Source organism: Onychostoma macrolepis, chromosome 24 (genome assembly GCF_012432095.1).
Source record: "Onychostoma macrolepis isolate SWU-2019 chromosome 24, ASM1243209v1, whole genome shotgun sequence".
Classification (NCBI taxonomy): Eukaryota; Metazoa; Chordata; class Actinopteri; order Cypriniformes; family Cyprinidae; genus Onychostoma; species Onychostoma macrolepis.
The window spans coordinates 9,381,080-9,402,636 of NC_081178.1; the positions used below are offsets into that span (position 1 = coordinate 9,381,080).

The 21,557-nt window shown below is 34.8% G+C and overlaps 2 protein-coding genes across 3 annotated transcripts; both read right to left on the reverse strand.

Annotated features, from left to right (window-relative positions):
- Positions 1 to 371: 371 nt before the first annotated feature.
- On the reverse strand, positions 372 to 11,264 carry tfr1b (transferrin receptor 1b). 2 transcript variants are annotated; one of them, XM_058765696.1, is made up of 18 exons: positions 11,090 to 11,264; positions 9,038 to 9,087; positions 8,695 to 8,917; positions 7,993 to 8,182; positions 7,712 to 7,849; positions 6,721 to 6,808; positions 6,478 to 6,597; positions 6,240 to 6,338; positions 5,776 to 5,915; positions 5,525 to 5,685; positions 5,331 to 5,447; positions 4,991 to 5,076; positions 4,832 to 4,895; positions 3,586 to 3,715; positions 3,390 to 3,480; positions 2,927 to 3,154; positions 2,684 to 2,833; positions 372 to 2,582 (listed from the first exon to the last, which is right to left on the reverse strand). In XM_058765696.1, exons 2-18 carry the CDS (start codon positions 9,080 to 9,082, stop codon positions 2,340 to 2,342), a joined length of 2,313 nt encoding a protein of 770 aa, XP_058621679.1. In that variant the 5' UTR covers positions 9,083 to 9,087; positions 11,090 to 11,264; the 3' UTR covers positions 372 to 2,339. The 2 variants fall into 2 exon arrangements, with proteins under 2 accessions (XP_058621679.1, XP_058621680.1); XM_058765697.1 differs by lacking the exon at positions 11,090 to 11,264 and adding an exon at positions 10,933 to 10,951.
- A 3,632-nt stretch (positions 11,265 to 14,896) lies between these two features.
- ccl20b (chemokine (C-C motif) ligand 20b) lies at positions 14,897 to 17,602 on the reverse strand. Its single transcript, XM_058765560.1, has 4 exons — positions 17,249 to 17,602; positions 16,709 to 16,811; positions 15,632 to 15,709; positions 14,897 to 15,522 (listed from the first exon to the last, which is right to left on the reverse strand). Exons 1-4 carry the CDS (start codon positions 17,316 to 17,318, stop codon positions 15,486 to 15,488), a joined length of 288 nt encoding a protein of 95 aa, XP_058621543.1. The 5' UTR covers positions 17,319 to 17,602; the 3' UTR covers positions 14,897 to 15,485.
- Between the last annotated feature and the right edge of the window lie 3,955 nt (positions 17,603 to 21,557).

Consider the following 21,557-nt stretch of genomic DNA (forward strand, 5'->3'; position numbering starts at 1 on the left):
AACATTATTTTGCCCATTGAAGCTGTTCTTCATGGTGACTACAGTGTTAGCGGTGGCACATTTTAAGATGATTTACTATAATATCGCCAACTGATATCCATCGTATCCTTTGTTACAGGCTTCAGAAGACTTAAGAAAGCAGGGAATACATTAAGCATCCAACACTCACTGGTTTTCATGGTGCATTGTGGGGATTTCACACTACATTACAACGTAGTTAAACTGCATTACTTTATTCACGACATTACTCACTATATTACAGTCATACACCCGATTAGATTTAAGATTTTAGATGATTACAGATCTGTTCCAGTCTTGTAAGTCCTGTAAAACGTCTTGAGGTGATAAAATATAAAGTCTTACACAATAAACATACTTCCCAATGCCAGATTTTATTATAGAGCAAAGGTTGACAGATATTGGATACAAACGTCAATTCTAACAATCAAATGTTTTAACTTGGAACCCCACAATCCAACACATCTCGACATATCTGAATGATCAATTTTACCGCCTATTAATTTTGATAAATATGCATTTGGTAAATCAAACCCTGCTTGTCTAGAAGTAATAGTTCATTCACACAAATTGAAATGCCTAGTTAACTTTATTTAGCCATCACATTCAGCTTGAAACACACACTTTGTATTTAACACAATCTGTGATGTTTAGATTTATTTCATGCACGTCTACATGCTATGAAAGACAGAACACATTCTGTAACGTTCTGGTAAGTGCCAAAAGGAGGAGAAAAGAAAACTTTGCAAAACTTGTCCACCAAAACTTTGCCTGAAATGCCTTCAAACATGAAACCATTATGTAAAATCAGCAGTAAGCCAATCAGTCATAAATCATATCCTAATCATTAAGCAAGACAACCACATCCTCTTTTCTAACACCTGCCTTAAATGAAAAAAATAGAACCGGTACAGAAATAAGCCAAAAGTCAAACATCTGAAAGTTCCCCTCTATAAATTTCACGACGAATATCAATTTTTGGAAACAGAAACAGGCCAGAAAAGTGAAATCTTAAACCCAGTGAAACATTGAAAAGAAACTGACCCTGAAAAACAAAACACGCATGACTGGATGTAGCACATCTTCAATAGTTGTTCAGATTACAGTTATTACAAAGCAGGAAAAGAAGCCACACAAAACACGATGAAAAATAAATATTTACAAAACTATGGGAAACACTGTTCCCGATAATTTGATCCACCCTACAGTGAAATATGAGGATCACTGTCCTCGATATATACACGCCGGTAGGCAAAAACTACCTTCGAACACTCCACATTATGGAAGACACTGCTCCCGATAATGGATTTAGAATAGAAATATAAATGTTACAGAGAAATGCTGTTGTCACAAAAATGCTCGAGCCCACAAGTTTGGTCAAAATGGAAACTAGCCTTGCCAATTTATAATTGTTTCAGATAAACAAGAACAACAAAAAAAAGGTACTTTAATAAGGAAATTTATAAAACCATCCTTTAACCAGGCAATGGTGTTAAATGGCTTTATGCTCTGGTTTCAATTTTACCAATTTCGGGCTTTTCTTCAAAAAAAACTTTAAAGAAGAGGAACTGCTCCATAATATTAAAACAGGTGCTTTTGAGCTCATTTCCTCAAGCACCTGTAACAAGAGACATTTCTAATGCCAGCTGTTGGTAACATGTATTTCTGTTAGCAGATGCTGCTTTTAAGAACTGACAGTATAACCGTCGCAATTATGGAAGGCACTGCTTCCGATAATTTAAAAAAGACACTTTTATAGTGAACACTGTCACTGATAAATAAATAAGAAATAAATACAGTATGGTCCTCAGTTGGTCACAGAGGCTGAGTTGGGGTTTTACATGAAGTGCAAAAGGGACTAAAATTCCCAAGTAGCAGCCGAGGACAAAATTAACTCAATACGCACATGTGCAACTTGATAAGGAGTCATGGCTGAGAAAAACATTTTCAAGGTAAACCAGAAATGACATGCACCTTAGAACAATTTGCAAAGGAGCAAAGTTGATGACCTTGTGCTCCGATTTCTTTATCGATTAAATATTGTATTTATCCCTAGTCCTGCAATAATAATATATTACATAGATATATATATAAATAATGCAATAAGAAAATGTATTCTCACTATAGTTCTTAATACAATTAAAGAACTTCCAAAGTAGAATTTAAAGCTGTCATATTAATTTTGAAGATAAGCTTAGTCAAAATTCATTGTTCCAAATCAAATCAGATCTACTTCATAGTGACAGGATTATATTTGTGTATCTAGAAATATTTTTCAAGCAAAGCCGATGACAAGTTGGTTGATGCGACAGTGAAAAACTCTAGATCTCGTTATCCAAGGCCCAGATATCTCCAGCCAGGTCATTAGCACAGCCCTGGATGGTCCAGGTGAGTAGAGCGAACTTGTTTAGGACCTCATCCATGTTCAAGCTTGTCTTATTTTCTTCTACATCACCCAAGTACTTTTCCAGGTCTGTGGCGGTTTGCCAGCCATTACCAAAGAGAATGTGGCGGAACGGGACATCTCTCAGAGAGACGTACGGAGAGAGAAAATTATGCTCCACCTTAAAAGAAGAAAACAACAAAAGACATGAGAAATTGGCCAATATGCATCAAGGAATGATACAAGATGAGCCTAGAAAGACCAAGAGAATAAGAACTTCACCTTCATTATGCGGTTATTGATTATGCGACACATCTCCATGTCATCCAGGTCAGTATTCCCTATGTCAATATTTAGAGAGGCTGCGGCACGACCGTAGGAACTCTTTGCTGCATTCAGCCACTTTGTTGACAAAGACTCAATTTCATCGACCTGTTAAAAGAACATTGAGAATCAACAAGTATTTTTATTTATTTTTTTATTGTTTCTCATTGCAAAAACAAAGCATGAGACAAAAAGCCTTACCTTGTCATTTTTGAGAGCGTCAACGCGCTTGATGATGGCGCTCACGTGTTGAGTGATCACATTTGAATACTTGGTAACATCTAGTTTGAGGATGTGGTCATGGACGAGCCGAAGGGCCATCTGCCCAGCAACCTGAGCAGCAAGCACGGACAACTCAACCACTTTATTATTGGTCATGCGGTCCAGATGCTGCTTTTCATCCAGATTTGTGCCTAAAAACAGTTTATCCTGGTGGAAAAACATCATAAAATGAGTATGCAAACATTTGGATGACTCTTTGTTTATGACATTTATGAACAGAGCAACATTTTGGGCTGGCAGCCTAAAAAAAACAAAAAAAAAAACAACACTGGGTGATGAGCTCGAATGGTAAGAAAATGGCTTGTGGAATTTATTTAAAGGTCTGGATGCATGATTAAAAGCATTTATTTTTTTAATTACATTAGGCAGAAAAAACACTTACCGGAGAAGAGACGAAACTGAAAGAAACGGATGGGATTCCAGAGAAGGCCAGGACAGGATATGCACCATCATTCATCTGCATGGGTGTCAGACTGAGCACAAAAATAGATTCATGTATATCACATCACCACAGAAACAAATCACAATTATACTGATATTTCCATCATTAAAACACCAATCAAAGCAGATTTACTCACACTGATGAAAAACCATGACCATAATGCTGGAGAAGGCTTGAATTTGACCCTGGACTTTTGACCTTTTCCAGGGTCTTCTTCAGAAGGGTGTGCAACAAAGGACTGGCAGAAGCTCTAAAAGATTCTGCACCTGTAGATTAAAGAGAAAAGACATCTAAAAATTTTAAAGGATAGGGAGAAAAGTAGGAAATAGGACTGTGAACGGAATGAGTGGAACTCAAACTTAAGCACCACTGAATTAGCTCTACCAAATTTCTCGGGTGCATAGGCATCTATATGCACTTTTATTTATGCAAACGTAAAAGTGGCCTTAGGAAAACTGTAAACAGTGGGCAATATGCATTTAAAGTGGTAAATATAGGAGAAATATGTAAAAGTTATTTATGTGTCCCAAACTTCCTGTTGCCAGCAGGTGTGGTTTTGACTATAACTGAATATGGGCATGGGCATGTGTTCAGGCAGAACTCTTATCAAACGTGAAGTTTGGGGCAGATCAGACATTGTATGTCGGAGTTATAACAATTTCCTGTTTCATGGTGAAACATCGAAATTTGTCAGGCCACTACATACACACCCTTCAATGAAAACTCAAGATCTTTGCAATTTAACATCACAAAGGGCTTCAGATTATACTGAGCAATTTTGATGTCGATCTGATTAAATCTCTAGGAGGAGTTTGTTAAAATGCAACGCCTGAGAATGGCAAAAATGACAATTTGCAGAGAAAAGATTTTTGTAGGTATTGGTGTGTTACATGGTTGGAAATTCAGATTTGAAGTTATTAACCAGTGAAATTTGACTGAATACTGGCAGAGATTTTATGTAGCCAATTCAACTTACGTGCCAAGTTTCAACTTTACCGATCATATGGTTATACCATTAAGGATTTTCATTTGTAGCTTCCCTATAAAGTAGGTGCAATTTTGATGTAACTTGGTGTGCATCAGAGTTTGCATGAGTTGATGTGCATGTTTGGGACAATCCTGCCAAGCTTGGGGTCCCAGCAATTTATGGTCTCAAATTCCCATATACTTTCATGCCAAATAAAGAAGAGGAAGAGAAGGATAAGGAAAAGTCTCAACTAGAATTATAATTGATACTACTTGGTACCGTAACACTATTCATTTACCGTGACAACCCTAGTAGATATAAGACTCATTTTTTGTCATTTAAAAAAAAAAAAACAATCTGTAATTGGGTGAACAAAAGACTATAATAAACGTTTGACATTTGAACACAAACTTACCAGTAACAACACCATCCAAACTGATGTAAGTAAAGGCTTTTCTGTCCAGTGACGACCAGTATCCCTGTATAACGAAGACAGCACATTACAAAACCTGCATTTCAGATCAAACCATGAGCCAAAATTCAAGCCAAGCACTGATGACATCAGCACACAAACCTCAAGCCATTCAGTAACTCCGACGTTTCCAAAATCCCCTGCAGTCCAGCTGGCAAACACAACACTTCTTTTGGGTCTGAAACCATCTATGGTGAAGAGGTTGAGGAGTGAGCGTATGCCACAACAATTAGACTTTAACATTGTCCGTCATTTTGATGGACAGGGTCGAAAAAATTCCTTCATAATCTATTATTACTAATTTAATTTTCATATTTTAATTATAACACCACATTTAATTGCTTTTATTTTTGTTAACATTTTTAATCATGAACCTACAGGACAAGCATATAGTAATATTTTATAATATTTTTGGTTAACATGACCTCTGGTAAGGACATACCTTTCTTCAACTCTGTGAAAACCCTTGCAAGCTCCAGCAGAAGAGTAGTGCCAACTGTAGACTTGGCATAACCCGAGGTCAAGGAGTCTCTCTGTGCTCCAATCACAACGTAACGATCTGCCGGATTCACACCACCACAGTAAGATAACATATTTAATTCTATAGATGTGCTTAAGCAAAACGCACAAACTCACCAGGGTCCACGTATCCTTTGACAACTCCAAACACATTATGGATCTTGGTGTCGGCAAGATTATTATTAACTGCTACTGTTACTTTGTCACTCTCACTTCCCAACTTGTAACTGGAGAAGTCACCACAAAAATTTTTAGGAGCATCTTCTCCTCCCATTTGTCTGTGAGAAATTTGAGAATACTAATCAAGCTTTGTTTCTCAAAATAGGTTTAAATAATAAGATCAAGGTAAACCAAAACCTATAACATACTTAAAGATTGAGATTGCCATGTTAGCAGTGATTGTCTGGGCAAGTATTCCTGGAAGACCAGAGGACTTGGCAGGAGGAAATTGTGTGTGATTAAAGGATGGGAATCCTGGGGTGTAAGGATCACCTGATCCCAGGTGGACCTATAATTAAAGACGGGAATATGTGAATAAATTTACATTCAGTTCAAACTGTCACAGTTACTGATTTTAAATTAATCATAAGTCAACATTTAATCCCCCTTTTTTTTCAAATTTAGAAATTGCCTTCATCTTAAAAATGTGTTATATATATATATATATATATATATATAAAAGATTTGTGAAAATATTATAAAGTAAATAAATTGCATTTTAATCTACCAATAAAAAATAAAAATGACAAAAAGTAAATATAACAGCTCAACTCAAAATCAATATAAACAAACTAAACTCAAACATATGAATATCATTCTTTGACGAACTTACATGACCATAAAGTTCAGAATCCGAAGACATAGATTCATAGTCAGCTGGGTCTGGGTAGATCAGAGCTGCCACGGCACCCATTTTAGCTGCATTCATAACCTACAATGGTGACAAACATAATTTGATCAACACGAGCAAAAAGCACCAGATTGTTACTATTAACAGAGTTATTTGGCCTTGAGTCTCTAGGAAAACACTACAAGGCCAGAAGGAAGATGAACTGTTACTTATGAATCACCTTTTGAGCCATGCTGATTTTTCCAGCTCTCATCAGTACAACAGATCCATTTAAATTCAGTCTGTATTCTTTATTCTGCAGGTCAGAAAGCTCACCATAGTTGGCGTACACCACTCTGCCCTGTGAACATAATTGTTTAAAAAAAAAAAAATTGTCAATTATGCAACAGCCATAGAGCTGACTAACAAAATATAAAAATTCAAGAAAGGCAAGTGTTTTCTGCAGAGGAAGAGGAAGGCTCACCTCTTGACGTCCTGTTTCACTGTAAGCCAGGAACGCTTTTGGACTTCCAATCTCCACTTCACCAAACAACACTTTGTTTGGATTGGAGCTGTTAGGGTTAAATACGGTCCAAATTACAAATAACAAATCCAAAGAAAGATGTAAAAAACCATGATTGCATTTGCTAAAGTGTTGTCATGTGGGGTTTACAGAGTTCTGAGAGGTTTCAGAATGTTAAACATTTGTTAGCGTGTTGCTATGTTCTATAGTATTCAGAGGGTTTTGGCATACAATGCATTTGTTAGTGTGTTGCTATGCAGCTTTTATTGTGTTCAGAGCGATTTTTAGTTGTGTTATACACCTGTTGTGCCGTATTAGGTTTTTACTGTATTCAGTTTGGTTTTAGCATGTTATGATTGTCAGCATGATGCTATGCCATTTTTATAGTTTTCTGACAGTTTTTAGCATGTTTTGAATTTGTAAGCGAGTTGCTATTTGGTTTAGAGCAGTGGTCACCAAGTTCGGTCCTGGAGGGCCGGTGTCCTGCAGTTTAGCTCCAACCCTAATCAAACACACCTGAACCAGCTAATCAAGGTCTTTCTTGGTATACTTGAAACTTCCAGGCAGGTGTGTTGAGGCAAGTTGGAGCTAAACTCTGCAGGACAGCAGCCCTCCAGGATCAAGTTTGATGACCCCCTGGTTTACAGTTTCTATAGTTTGTTATATGCGTGTTAGCATATTGCCATGTGCTTTATGGTGTTCTCAGCATGTTATGCATTTGTTAGCATGTTGCTATGCAGCTTTTATTGTGTTCAGAATGGTTGTCAGTGTTTTGCACTTGTTAGCATGTCACAATATGGTTTTCTTTGTGTTCTAAGAGGTTTTTAGAGCGTTACACACTTACTAGCATGCTGCTATACAGTTTTTATTGTATTATGAGATGTTTTTAGAGTGTTAAGTGTATGTTAGAATGTGGCTGTGCAGTGTTTGAGTGCCGTTATGTAGTACTGACCTGTTAGGAAACTGTAGCTTCACATAGTGTTCATCAACCCAGGGGTCCATATTCAGTTGCGTGAAAATATTATAGATATCATCAGCTAACTTGTTATCTACAGATGATCCTGCTTTACGGTCATTCTGGGAATACGTGCTTAAATGGAAAAAGAACAGAAAGTCAGGAGAAGTTCAATAACAGATGTGCACACTTAAAGTTATGCCATCACAATTGTTAATTGTTTTAACGTTAAAATCAATGCTTACAATTAGCAATAATATTCAATGATTTACAGTTACCTTAATTTTTCTGCAATGGCTTTAGATGACACTTTATCATTCAGAAGTGCAACAAGGTCACTCCAATCCAAAGAAGGTGGATCATTTGGTGGAAAATTTTCAGCGTCAGGGATCACATCTCCCGGAGGGCAGGAAGCAGACACGGACGCAGACTCGGACTTGCGTTGGACAGAGTATCCAATGAGTAAACCTGGGACAGGGAAAAAGTAGAAGGAAAACTATATGTGGTTTCTCACATGAGCACTAGAAACTGATAACATCTCCTTAAAACAACTTATAAAGCTCATTGAAACACTTGATTTTATTTGATCCCTCACAGGGGTTTTGAACTGACCACTGTCCCTGGCAACCAATTTAATATCTCTAACTCATTTCTATTCATATTTTAATTTGCATTTCTTAATATTTAAATGGCGTATGATTTCCATGATGAGGATGGAATTGCAGAATCCTGTAATAAAATGGATTTTACAGTATAATGTCACAGAATTTGGCAAAATTTGGGTGAATTTAATCAAACTGTGACATAGAAAAGGAAAAAGGACTGCTATTTAAATGTGAATTTTTTTTTAGAAGAAATAAAGAAGAATTTGGGACAAACTAAAATGGATTTCAAAGGGTCCATTAATACATAATGACTGCATGATATTCAGTCAGATACAGTAAAAAAAAAAAAAAAAAAGAAACTGCAAAAACACTCACCTACACAGAAGATGGCCAGCACTCCACCCACCCAAACCAGAATCCTCAACTTGTTCCATGGCCTAGAACGACTGGATCTTGTGTACGTGTCTCGTTGCACGTGTTCTTGTTCGGTTCCATCCATTTCCTCCTCGCCATCCACAGCAAGCTTCACCTCCACATGGCTGCTCTCTCCATCAGGATTCTGAGATTGATTGAACCGGGTGTACGAGCGACTGTTTACCTATTAACAGAGGGGGGGGGAAAATTAGGCTCCAAATTCCAAAGAAATATATAAAGTATTAAAGTACTTAAAATATCACATTTTTTAAAAGACAACAAGTTTGTCAAAAACAGCACTTACTATTCTCGAAAATTTCATTTTGGCCTGATCAAATGTTCCTGCCATGGAATCTGAAATGAAAGAGATAGAAAATATTGTTAGCAACACAAAGTTTCTAACAAGCTCCTATTCAGTCGAAGTGCTCTTTTTGAAGTCTCTGAATTCATAAATAGCCCTCCTTGTTCAAAGTCCAAAAATGTTTTTATCCACAGAAAAAAAAAAAGAGGTAGTCTTCTGATTCGTTGAACACCATCCAAAAGCCAGAGCCACCCTCTATCGCGGCTCCACAGCTAGTTAAAGCAGCGATAAGAATCAATATGGAGATTATATAATGTTGATAATGCAACATGTGCACCACAAACATTTACCAATTGTGAAATACTGTGTACTTTAAATCTTGTGGCCTACTAAATGATTTACACTAACCAAATGAAAGTAGCGAAATAAATACAGAGGTAAAAAACAAAACATTAGTTTTTACAAAGATTGCCTCAAAACAAGTCAAACCTGTACACAAAACAGTTGGGTTTCAAGACATATTTCCTCATAATGCCACTTTGAGGTTTATTACATCCTTTTTGTAACTCGAGCTAAAGTTTGAATTACAAAAACTGTCTTGCGTTACAGGAAGTGTTTGTATGCGTGGTTAGACTAGCAACTTCCTACTAATTTGATTACCTAACAGAACAATTGGCGGCATTTTCAGTCTTGCAACACTACAATGGCATGCGGATTCATTGGACAGTTTGTCGGTTAAGACTTGCTTAAACAATAACCCCGAAGGGCCAAGGAAAGAGTCAGGACATTCCGAATAGAAAAAAAGATTTGAGACGAATGGACACCGACCCAACACAACCATTGACATATTTTAGATTGTGTTGTTGATGGCGCCTGATCTGTCTGTGATGATACTTGAAGGTTGTTGAACACAAACTAGCATTTATCATGTTGTTTCAACACAAACAACCTTGAAGAGGAAAACAATTACACATAAATAAGTTTGAAATCAAATACAAAAAACCTGAAATTCCAAACTTTTTAATGCAAAGTCAGCTCTGGTTCATTTATTCTGCAAACAAAGGTATATATAACAGGGCAGATGCAGAGATAAAGCAAAAAGTACTTTGTTGGATATGTGATATGGAGGTGTCTGCCCCAGTGACTAGGGGGGAAAAGACACATTGTTGAACCCTGCAAGCATAAATGTAGTTCAAGTTCGATTAAACATGGATAAATGAAGATCTTTTCCCCCAAGCACATGGTCAAATACCCGTAGAGCATCACACTAAAGAGGAGGGTGTGCTGTGACCGATGAAGACCATGTGAGAGTCACAACCAGCATCAGACACTGATATGGAAGATGGTCAATAAAGACTTTCATTGTAAATCAGGATAATAAACCACTTCTTGCAAAGCACTGAGATCTAACAAAATAATTATTTCAATGTTATTCTTATCTCCAGAACACAAGGTGACTTACAAGGAAGTTACATTTTGTAACGCAGCAAGGACAAATTACAATATAAACATTTTTATTCCTTATCTGTAAAGTAGTTAATAAATTGAGATCAACAGAAATAAAAAATATTTATTCCGGACACTTTAGAGAGCACTTGAAGGTCAAAGACCTTTAGCACTTCCTGTTCACATGCACGTGGCGAAATCATCTAATTCCTCCTAACTTTCATTTTTCTTGAGAAATAAATTCATAGAAACACTAGCACAAATAACACTCAATTCAGATTATGTAATGCTAAGCTAGAGGTTCATATTACATAAAACTGAACTTCAATTTTGGACTAAGTATATACGTTTCCACCTACATCATTATCTGCAAGGTGACTGTCAATGGATCTTTTTAGATTTAACCACAAGTAATGTGCATGTTCCTCATTTTACCATTAGAACAAACCCACCTTAATCAGCAATCAACTTATGTATTAACTCAAAGCACGGCATGAAGTTCATTGACAGCGTGACATTTATCATTGAGCTGATAGGATGGCGCCTATCATTGAGGCCATCCTGCGAATTCATAAAAGCTAAAACCTAGTGGTTTACTGAAGTACTTACTTTTAAATGCGAAAACTGCTCCTTTAAATAATTTTTCCCTCCTATGTGCGTTTCGTTGTCAGTATTTGTAAATGCGAATTTATGTTTCTTTTATGTTCACCACGCGCTCGTTTGCCACAGCCCGGCGAACGTCAGCACGCACACACTCCCGCGTAACTCAACGTCACTTCCTGGAAGTGTTGCCAAGTCCGCGGCGTTATTTTTATGCCTGCGAGTTGAAGCGACCACAATAACGCGATATTTATCCCCTGAAATGCGAATTTTACCCATGTCCCCCCAACCCACCCGAACGCGATTTTTAACAGGGGACCCTTCGAAACGCTGATTTTGAGTAGCAATTGGGCGGGTTTTGTTGTGAAAAACTGGCAACCCTACTTTCTAGCTTTCTAATGCGGTCACGCCATCTGCGCCGAAAATTGTGTTGCGCGTCTACATGGCGTTGCGTGGTAGTGATTGCGTTGCGCGTCGAAACCTTTGCAAATCTTTTTTTTTTTTTAAAGAGTGGTTCGGATCGCTTATCAAACTGAAACCACGGTCATTTAATCGATAATAATAGGCTGATTAAAAAACACTTGATAGGCACTTCTTGTTTAATGCTATTTATATAGACATATTCAAAAAATTCATAAAAAGATCAAATCAAATTTTTTTCTGCAAACTCCACCAGATTCTTGTTCTGCTTGTCCCTAAGTACCACTGTGATGATTTTCTTGTTTTACTGTATCATTTTTTAATAATTGCATACCAAAGTCAAGACAAACGCTATTTATTACCTCACTGTATCACATATTTAAAAAATTCATAGAAATATAAAATCAAATTGTTTTCTACAAACTCCACCAGATTCTTGTTCTACATCTCCCCAAGTACCACTGTGGTGATTTTCATGTTGTTTTACTTTATCATTTTTTTAATAATTGCATACCAATGTCATGACAAATGCTATTTACATTGCTATATAGACATATTTTAAAAATGTATCCTTTTTTAATAATTGCATACCAAAATCAAGATAAATGCAATTTATTACCTCAATGTATCGCATATTTAAACAGTGAGGTAATAAATGGCATCGTCTTGACTTTGGTATGCAATTATTACAAAATGATACAGTAAAGTAGCATGAAAATCACCACAGTGGTACTTGAGATGTAGAACAAGAATTTATATTTTTATGAATTTTTAAAATATGTGATACAGTGAGGTAGTAAATAGCATTTGTCATGACTTTGATATGCAATTATTAAAACATGATACAGTAAAACAACATAAAAATCACTTCAGTGGTACTTGGGGAGATGCAAAACAAGATTCTGGTGGAGTTTGCAGAAAATAATGTGATCTTATCTTTTTATGAATTTTTAAAATATGTCTATATAGCAATGTAAATAGCATTTGTCATGAATTTGGTATGCAATTATTAAAAAAATTCTATAGTAAAACAACATGAAAATCACTTCAGTGGTACTTGGGGAGAAGCAGAACAAGAATCTGGTGGAGTTTGCAGAAAACAATTTGATTTCTTTGAGGAAGATGTAGGCTACACTTTAAAATACTTCACAAAATGTTCAGATGTAAAGTAACTCTAGTAAGACTTGGCTCATCTGTTTTACAGGTCAGTCGTCAAGATTGTGATCTGATGTTGGTTCCTTTTTATTTGACCCAAGGAATTAACAGAGAAGATTTGCTGTTGTGCAATGGGACTGAGCTCGAATAGATTCAGCTTCAGCGACTTTTTATAGGACAAAATCGCTGTCAATCAAAAGGAGATACAGACCCTCCAATCATCACGCAGAAACCCGGAGTTCAGGCACGCCCACTCCTCCATTCACCCCCAGAGAGGCTGAGCGTCCGTGGGCGGGACATAATCGCAGCATTTATCCAATGACAGTCTAGTTTCGAAGCGCTGAAAAAAACTGTTCAAAGCAGCCCCATTGAAGGAGATTGAGGTCTCTGCAGAGCAAAATTGGGTGTTTCTGAATTGCTGGGCGTTTTCAAACTGCTGGGTGTTTCTAAATCATGCAATCAAAATGATCCCCTTGACCTAACCCCACCCCTAAACCTACCGTCACTATGACTTCAGCCAATCAGGTAACATGGTCGAAAAACGCCCCGATCTGGTAACTCCCATTACTTAGCTGCAGAGACCTATACTTGCATTGAAGTCAATGGACGCTCGGCTTCAACAGAGAAATACACTGACGCTACAGGAGTGTATGAGAAGGAAATCGACCTGCTATATGTAGCTGATTCTGAACGAACTCGTCTTCGAGACGAACGTGTTCTAACGCATTTTTAGTCAATAAAATGTTAACATAATAGTACATATTTGAGCATTATTTTTTTTTAATTATAGGGGAAGCCGAGCTTCCCTTGCAGTCTTAAAGAAATCCCCACTGCTTTGGACTCAGTCTTGTATGTACAACAACAGGGTAATCTACATCAGTTACATTTCGCTCGAGTTCTCTTCTTGAGTCTCTGCCACGGACATCTTCGTACTTGGCTACATACGTCTGCTATGTCCAGTGTTTGGGGTAGTATAGCCTACTTATCACAACATTGTCAATCGCAAACGCTAATTTATTCAAACGTCTCTCTAACGAACTAGCTACTTACTGTAGCTTAATTTGCGGAGGACGAAGAGAAAGAACCCGTTTGATAAATAAGCCAGTAGTGGAGAAATAATAACTTTTAAGAAATAATCTTTTTTGAGTAACGACCCCAACACTGGCTATGTCCTTGCTGGAGTGTGACGTGTTTGTGTCATGTGCAGGTCTCATCCAACCACAATCAAATTCACTCTATCCGGATGGAGCGATTTATCTGGATAGGTGTTTTTTTTTTTTTTTTGAACGATGACAAGCGAAATGAAAACAAGCCGAAATGAATTAGAAGTAACGAGGCTATTTTTAAAATGTAAGGAGTAGAAAGTACAGATAATTGCGTGAAAATGTAAGGAGTAGAAGTAAAAAGTCGGCTGAAAAATAATTACTCCAGTAAAGTATAGATACCCACAATTTCTACTTAGGTAACGTTACTTGACACCTCTGAGCATGGTACAACTTTGACAAGGATGTGCTATTTCCAAATTACATTGAGCAACTGGATAATTGCGAGAGACATGACTAGCAGTACACTTTCACTTGCTCATTGGCTTAAATAAGAGAAGATCTGCAGGAAATTCAGCACAGCTCTGAAATTTAATCCTGGGCCAGCCTAGATCCCAGCCATCCAAATAAAATCTTTTTCCCCCCTGGAAAATCTTTTCATGTATGCACCTGATTGTTATGACACATGGTGTGTTAGATTTCATGGAAAGCTATTTATTATTAAGTTGAAGATTTTTTTTTAGTTATCCATTCCCCTTTCATGACATCTAAACCCATTCAAAGACTGTTCTGATGGTTTCCCCAGCTTTGAATTTAAAGGAATAGTTCACCCAATCACCCTCACCCTCGGTTTGAAGTTAAAAACCTCTTACAGATGTATTTGTTTATTACAAACACACATTTTTGCTACTTAAGACGTCAATTGATGGGCTGCAATCAAGTGGATTAGAGCACAAGTGAGTACATTTAATTTTATTAGTACAAATAAATAAATAGTGAATTGAATTAGTGAGTTAATAATTAACCCATCTCAATAGAGTTTTGAAATGTTTTGCCTGGTTAATAAGAAACACCACCCAGAGGCCCGAAAATCCATAGTTATTAGTTTGTGTTTTCATTTTGGTGCAAAAGTTATGGACCACAATTCAGAAACACAAAGGACAATGACATTGCTGAGTCATAGTTCATCACAAAAATGCAGAGTAAAATTAAGGACCTTTATTTAAAAATATATATAAGAGAAATGTAATAGAAAACAAAAACTATTTATCTGTACAATTGTATAAAATGTTTATTACATTTTAAAGATGGAAAAACATTTCCTACTTTGTCATATTGGCATAGCTAGCTTTAACAGTAGAGGGCAGCACTGACTAACCAAAGGGTTAGTCAAATCATTCCACAAAATAAAGACAAAAATATACACACCCTTAAAAGCCATTTGTGAACAATATCAAATATATAATTCCTGTGAATACATCAGTCTTTATAGGTAACATTTAAATAGTAACTGAATTTGTCAAAAAATTGCGAACTTAATTAGTGAGTTAACAGCTCAATACAAACAGCTAAAAACATTTTGCTTTATATAAAACAATAGGCATAAAATCCATGGTATAGTAAAGTTACCTTGTATTTCCCCTCAATAAATACTCTATACAAGAAAGTGCAGTTAAGTGATGCCAATATATAGAATATAAGATCTCTTTATTAAAGAGGGAAACAGTCCAAAATAATAATAATCAACATCTCTTGAAGAGCCTCTCCATTTTGGCATTCTTAAAGCATTAAAAACCACTAGTCTTCACTTCTGCAGCCTTCATCCTAAAAGGGCACAGAACATTTTTTCACATCAGTTAAGTTAAGTCTTAAGGGTATAATATGGGGTAAGACTGCATTTTATGTTAGTAATTGATAAGATACATTTTCATACCTTAGGCACTCAACTCTGTCCTGCGTCCAATGTTGTTCTGGGTCAGCGCAGACTAACTTTCCATTCTTTGTATGGAAGCTGCAATGACATAAAATACGATGAACTCAAGCACCAGAGACAACATTATCAGCACATTAACATCGCTATGTATATTACCATGTTAAACTCTCAAAGAGTTGTCATGACAGAAATATAAATAATCGATTTATTTAAAATTCTGTGAATTATACAGTATATAATATATGAAAAATATTAACAAAGCTTGGGAATGTACATTTAAATTATCAGAGATGCTATTAAATGTTTTTTCTTATTCACACATTTCAATAGTGTCAGAATATGCACACTTTAGGGGTAAATTTGGTACAAAAATGTAAATTTAGAAAGGGCACTGCCCCAGTTGAAACTTTTTATTTATTTTTTTTTTTTTCTGAGAGTGCACACATGTATTCTGTATTATTATATAATAATACAGAAAAACATTTAAAATGATAGTGAAGTCATCAAAATAACACAGATGTATAGGAATTTGGTAAAATTAGTAAATGCATTAGAATATGAGCTAACAACAACAAATATTTAGTCTTTTTATACTTTTTATAAAAACATTATATAGATTTGTTAAAACTATATATTTAAATATATATTAAAATGTCTAACTTATATAAAGTATATATATATATATATATATATATATATATATATATATATATATATAAAGTATATATATATATATATATATATATATATATATATATATATATATATATATATATAAAGTGTGTATGCACACACACACACATATATATACACACACATATATAAATAAGTATACACTTTCAAATAGCTGTCTTTACAATTTTTAATTTATATATATATATATATATATATATATATATATATATATATATATATATATATATATATATATATATATATATATAGAGAGAGAGAGAGAGAGAGAGAGAGAGAGAGAGAGAGAGAGAGAGAGAGAGCATAAACTAGATGCACTTGCCATGTCTACAATTTCTAATTTACATGAAGTACATCAAACATGTATGCAAAAATATGTCTTACATGATTGCTGCAAGATCACAGCTGCCAGTCATTTTCTGAATTTCGAAGCCTTTCAGATATCGACAGTCTAGAGGCCGTCTCCTGTATTTCAGACAGCAACGCACTGTGAAACAGGAAGGAAAGTGTTACTATCTTCACACAGCCATGTCAGACTTTGTACTAACGTCTAAAATAAAAACAATGGTAAACTGTATTGTATCCACTGTAACAGTAACTGGATCAGAAGGACTTTTACATGCATTGGTTTAAGGGACTGCTAATACAAAGGTTTCCAGTATCAGTTCAGCCAGGAAAGGCCTAACTGAATGGATAACGAGATTCACCTTTCATCATACTAAATTTGTGCCCTTCAGCACGAAACACAATCTTCATTTTTATAGTGAAAGTACTACTCCATGCAATCAATGTGTTATATCAAAGCAATTGCTCAACATGTTTTTACAGCACGTCCAAATAACAGCATGCTGGTGGATCAATAATACATTCAGCAGAACGGTGTTTTAAACGATCTATTTAGAAGCTTGTTTCACATTCACTCACCTGCATCGGTCTCAATGAGAAAGGCAATGAGTATGAGGACACTCAAAGAGCAGATTTTAAGGTAAGCCATCTTTGGATCTTTGGAAGTGCTTCGGTATCTTAAAAAGTGTTCAAGTGTTGTTAAGAGAGTGGTAATCCACACAGAGAAAGTTCTGAAGATCTTTTGTTGAACTTCACTGATGAGCACTCAATTTAAACCCTTCATTTGGGATTTCCCCCACCTCTGGAATTTATGTTCACTCCCCATTGAAATTCTTTAGATGTGAACTTGATATCTGCGCACGGAGCAGGTGTGTGAGACAGTAATCTACTTCCTGCTTGCATGAACACACGATTAATGTGTCTGTTGTTAAACCAGCAAAGGGTCAAATATTATTCAATAACCCTTGGTTTATCCCCAATTGTAAGTCGCTTTGGATAAAAATGAGTAAATGTAATATGTAAATGTATTCATGTGCTTCATAATACTAATATAAAAACACTAATTTACAAATAAATGAATTAATTGAAAACCATTTTTTCAAATTTGGTCTTTTTTAAGAATATTTTAATGCATGCCTGTGATTATAACTGCATTATAAATACAATCAATCAACTGACTGATTCATGAATTCAAGAAGCCATGAATTAAATATTTATAGATTAAAAAAGGATTTGTAAACATCTGTATGTCTGTAAAGGTCATATGTATTTACGTTTTAGATGCTGTCAGTACATCAGTATTGTTTTATTGTCTATGCAATTACTTAAGTATACAAACTTAAGTATGTGTGGTGGAGTATTAAAGTATGTGTGGAGTATTAAAGTATGTGTGGAGTATTAAAGTATGTGTGGAGTATTAAAGTATGTGTGGAGTATTAAAGTATGTGTGGTGGAACCACATATTGCGTAAATGAAATAATCATCATGTTGCACCCATGTCTGAAATGTCATTTTTGTCAAATACTGCATACACACATCCAATTTTTTAAGATGCAACTGACGATAGAGATCCATTTTGATTGATTTGTACACAAATTTACGTAATAGAGATATAACTGTTATGAGTCATTTCATTGGCCTAAACCCACATAGTTACTCGCCACTTTGTACTTATTAACCACAACAACGTAAGCATAGTTGCCTCACCCTATTTTCCATAAATTATATTTTAGCTAATATTTATATCAGCAATTAGAGACTTCCGTTGAATGTGTCACTACTGAAACTTAAAGAGCTTATCAAATGTGCTGACTTGATTACTGGTAATCTTGTAACGCTTTTCATTTACTTGTATATTCATCTGGTCAAGATCATTAAAGGAGTTTGTCTTGTGTGGAACACAAAAGTAGTGTTTTTTTTTTTTGTCTATACAAAGACAAATTGGATCTAGTGGTGTCTTGGACCCTAACTTACTCGTATTTATAGGTGAACTGTCCCTTTAAGGAACAAACACTCCTATTGGTGTACCTTTTAACCTGGATTAACCAAATTTAACAATAGTTTGAAAGGAGTTTTCAAGTGTCCGATTTCAAGTGTCACTTGTGCTTTTAATCATTTTCACCCTGATCAACTCAAAATACGCCTAGTTTAAAGTGGTTCTAGACTTACATTGAGATATTTGCCTTGATGAAAAGCTTTATGTGATTCAATTTCCTCATTGCAGTTCTGCTGCTTTGTGCAAATGACTGGTCATGCTAACTTCTAATTATTCAAATAGAGAATAAATTCATCAGTGAAAGTCACATTAATTACATGCGAGTAAATAAAGCAAATTATATACAGTGTTGCATGAAAGAATCTGCAAGAGAAGAGGAGAAAGTAGAGGACTGAAGTGATAACTGACTAAATGGATGGATATAATTTTTCTCCAGTTAGGGTAAATTGTGCAGAAATGAATGAAAATCAGCCTGTGCTATTTTTAACCCTCACTGTAGGAAGGGTTAAAAATAGCAGTGGTTAATTTTGGATGTGACCTTTAGATATTTTTAATTGTGAAAAAATAAAATCAAAATGTGTACAATTTTGCATCTGCATGGGCTTAAAATAGTTCCTCCTCTTTTCCAGCTATTGTATGTATTTTTCTTATGCAGAAGTCTAAAATCAGCAAAGTGCTAAATTTAGATGTCATTCAGAGCTATAAACAGCACCCAGGAAAACATTTCAATAATGTTCTGCGTGTGAAAGCAATTATACAGTCAGATGCTCAGGCATTACAGTACGTAGACATGATAGGATAAATAATGCTGACGTAGAAATAGAATGTAGAATACAATTCTACATTTACATAGGCTATAGAACAAGGCGAAATAACATTAAAAATATTTATTTTTGTGCATAAGGTCATTTCGAGGGGTTTTGAGTATTTTTGTACAGCTTTAAGTTATTTTTTAGTATTTTAAGTTTGCTTGTTTATCACTTGTGAAAGACATATATATATATATATATATATATATATATATGTATAGTATATGTTTATGGTAGACTGCATTAATTTTACCATAAGACATTTTAAAATATATTATGCTAAATATCTAAAACATATTTAGTGCCATTAAATATATTTTAACCATTTAAAAAGTGCAAACTGCATGATTCATGAAATCAGTTGAACAGTAAAATGATAAATTAATAAATGTACTTAATGTTATTTATCTTGATGTTTACCTAAACATGCGAGTCTTGAATAACCTTTTAAAATCTTAAAATGCCCGATCAGCTGTTAAATTTAACATTACAATAATAATTTGTTTCAATGCAAATTTTTCCCAGTCTAGTGTTTATTTGTGGCTGAGCAGGAATATTATTAATTTGTTAAAATCACACTCTATTCACAATAAAGGTTCTTCATCAGCATCTGTGGTTTTATGAAGAAGCTTTAACATCCAAGGAACATTTCCCTGTTCTTTACAGCAGAAAAAGGTTCTTCAGATCATAAAAATATTCACACAAAGACATAATTGGTTCTTTTAAGGACCTTTTCTTGAAAGGTTCTTTGAGGAACCCAAAATGGTTCTTCAGTGCCACCGCCGTGAAAGCCCCCTCTTTGGAATTATATATACAGTATATGTGTATGTATATATATATGGGTCATTGACATATAAGGATTTTCAACAGGCCAATTTTAAAATACAAAAATAATAATATCTACTGTAATTGTTCAAACATTAAGAATGTTGTGTACACATAAATTCATATTAAAATTAAAAATTAAGTGATTTTAGTGTTTTTTTCATCTAGATGAATGTGGTACGACCATGATTTATATTAAAATTAAATAAATTCCTTAACATGCTTAACAATTAAAAAAAAATAATAATAATTGTTATCAGTAATTAAAGTGTTTAGAAACAAAGTATTTGCATTTAATTTGAGTTTTTGTAAATAATGACCTCTTATTTTTGTTCTATAATTTCAGAGTTGCTTCTTAAATATAGTTAACAGACTGATTTTTGTACAAATATTAAACATAAACATCTGAAATGACCCAAATTGCATAAAAATCTATTCCAAATTATACTAAAATAAAGTATTTAATGTATATAAACCATCAATTGAATATAAAAGATGCCAATCTGGGACAAATATCTACAATGGAAAACACTTTGCAGCGGTCATACCACATGATATTTTCAAATTGAGTCAAAATTTACAAGCACAGAGTTGGTCACCTAAACAAAACAAGCTAGCTTCCCACAAAAGGTCACTATGAAATTTATAATGAAAATAAATACTTTTAATGGATTTCAACATAAACGGTAGTTTCTTGATGGTCACACCACATGATATTTCATAAAATGGAAATCATCGGACAAAGTTTGTTTGTATAATATGATGGAAATATAAATACAAATGCTTTGCAGTTTTATATAGGATTACAAAACAAATAGTGCAGAAAATTAATCTGAATAAATTTAGGGTAATTTCAAATATGTTTACAAAAAAAAAAGTTATGGCCAGACGGTCGCACCACATGATATTTTGACACTTTGAATAAAAGAAAAATTACAAATAACTAATGTTTTTTGAAAAGTTAGAGTACATACAGTGGGTACGGAAAGTATTCAGACCCCCTTAAATTTGTTATATTGCAGCCATTTGCTAAAATCATTTAAGTTCATAAGTTTTTTTCCTCGTTAATGTACACACAGCACCCCGTTACTGACAGAAAAACACAGAATTGTTGACATTTTTGCAGATTTATTAAAAAAGAAAAACTGAAACATCACATGGTCCTAAGTATTCAGACCCTTTGCTCAGTATTTAGTAGCAGCACCCTTTTGATCTAATACAGCCATGAGTCTTTTTGGGAAAGATGCAACAAGTTTTT

What these genes read in the sequence shown, in the direction of transcription:
- tfr1b (XM_058765696.1), bottom strand. Translation starts at nt 9,082, where the DNA reads ATGGCAGGAACATTTGATCAGGCCAAAATGAAATTTTCGAGAATA. An exon ending in CAAAGGATACGTGGACCCTG is followed by an intron (nt 5,448 to 5,524) that starts GTGAGTTTGTGC and finishes TGAATCCGGCAG; the next exon opens with ATCGTTACGTTGTGATTGGA. An exon ending in TCAGTTTCGTCTCTTCTCCG is followed by an intron (nt 3,155 to 3,389) that starts GTAAGTGTTTTT and finishes TTTTTCCACCAG; the next exon opens with GATAAACTGTTTTTAGGCAC.
- ccl20b (XM_058765560.1), bottom strand. Translation starts at nt 17,318, where the DNA reads ATGGCTTACCTTAAAATCTGCTCTTTGAGTGTCCTCATACTCATTGCC. An exon ending in TCTCATTGAGACCGATGCAG is followed by an intron (nt 16,812 to 17,248) that starts GTGAGTGAATGT and finishes CCTGTTTCACAG; the next exon opens with TGCGTTGCTGTCTGAAATAC. An exon ending in GACAGAGTTGAGTGCCTAAG is followed by an intron (nt 15,523 to 15,631) that starts GTATGAAAATGT and finishes GTGCCCTTTTAG; the next exon opens with GATGAAGGCTGCAGAAGTGA.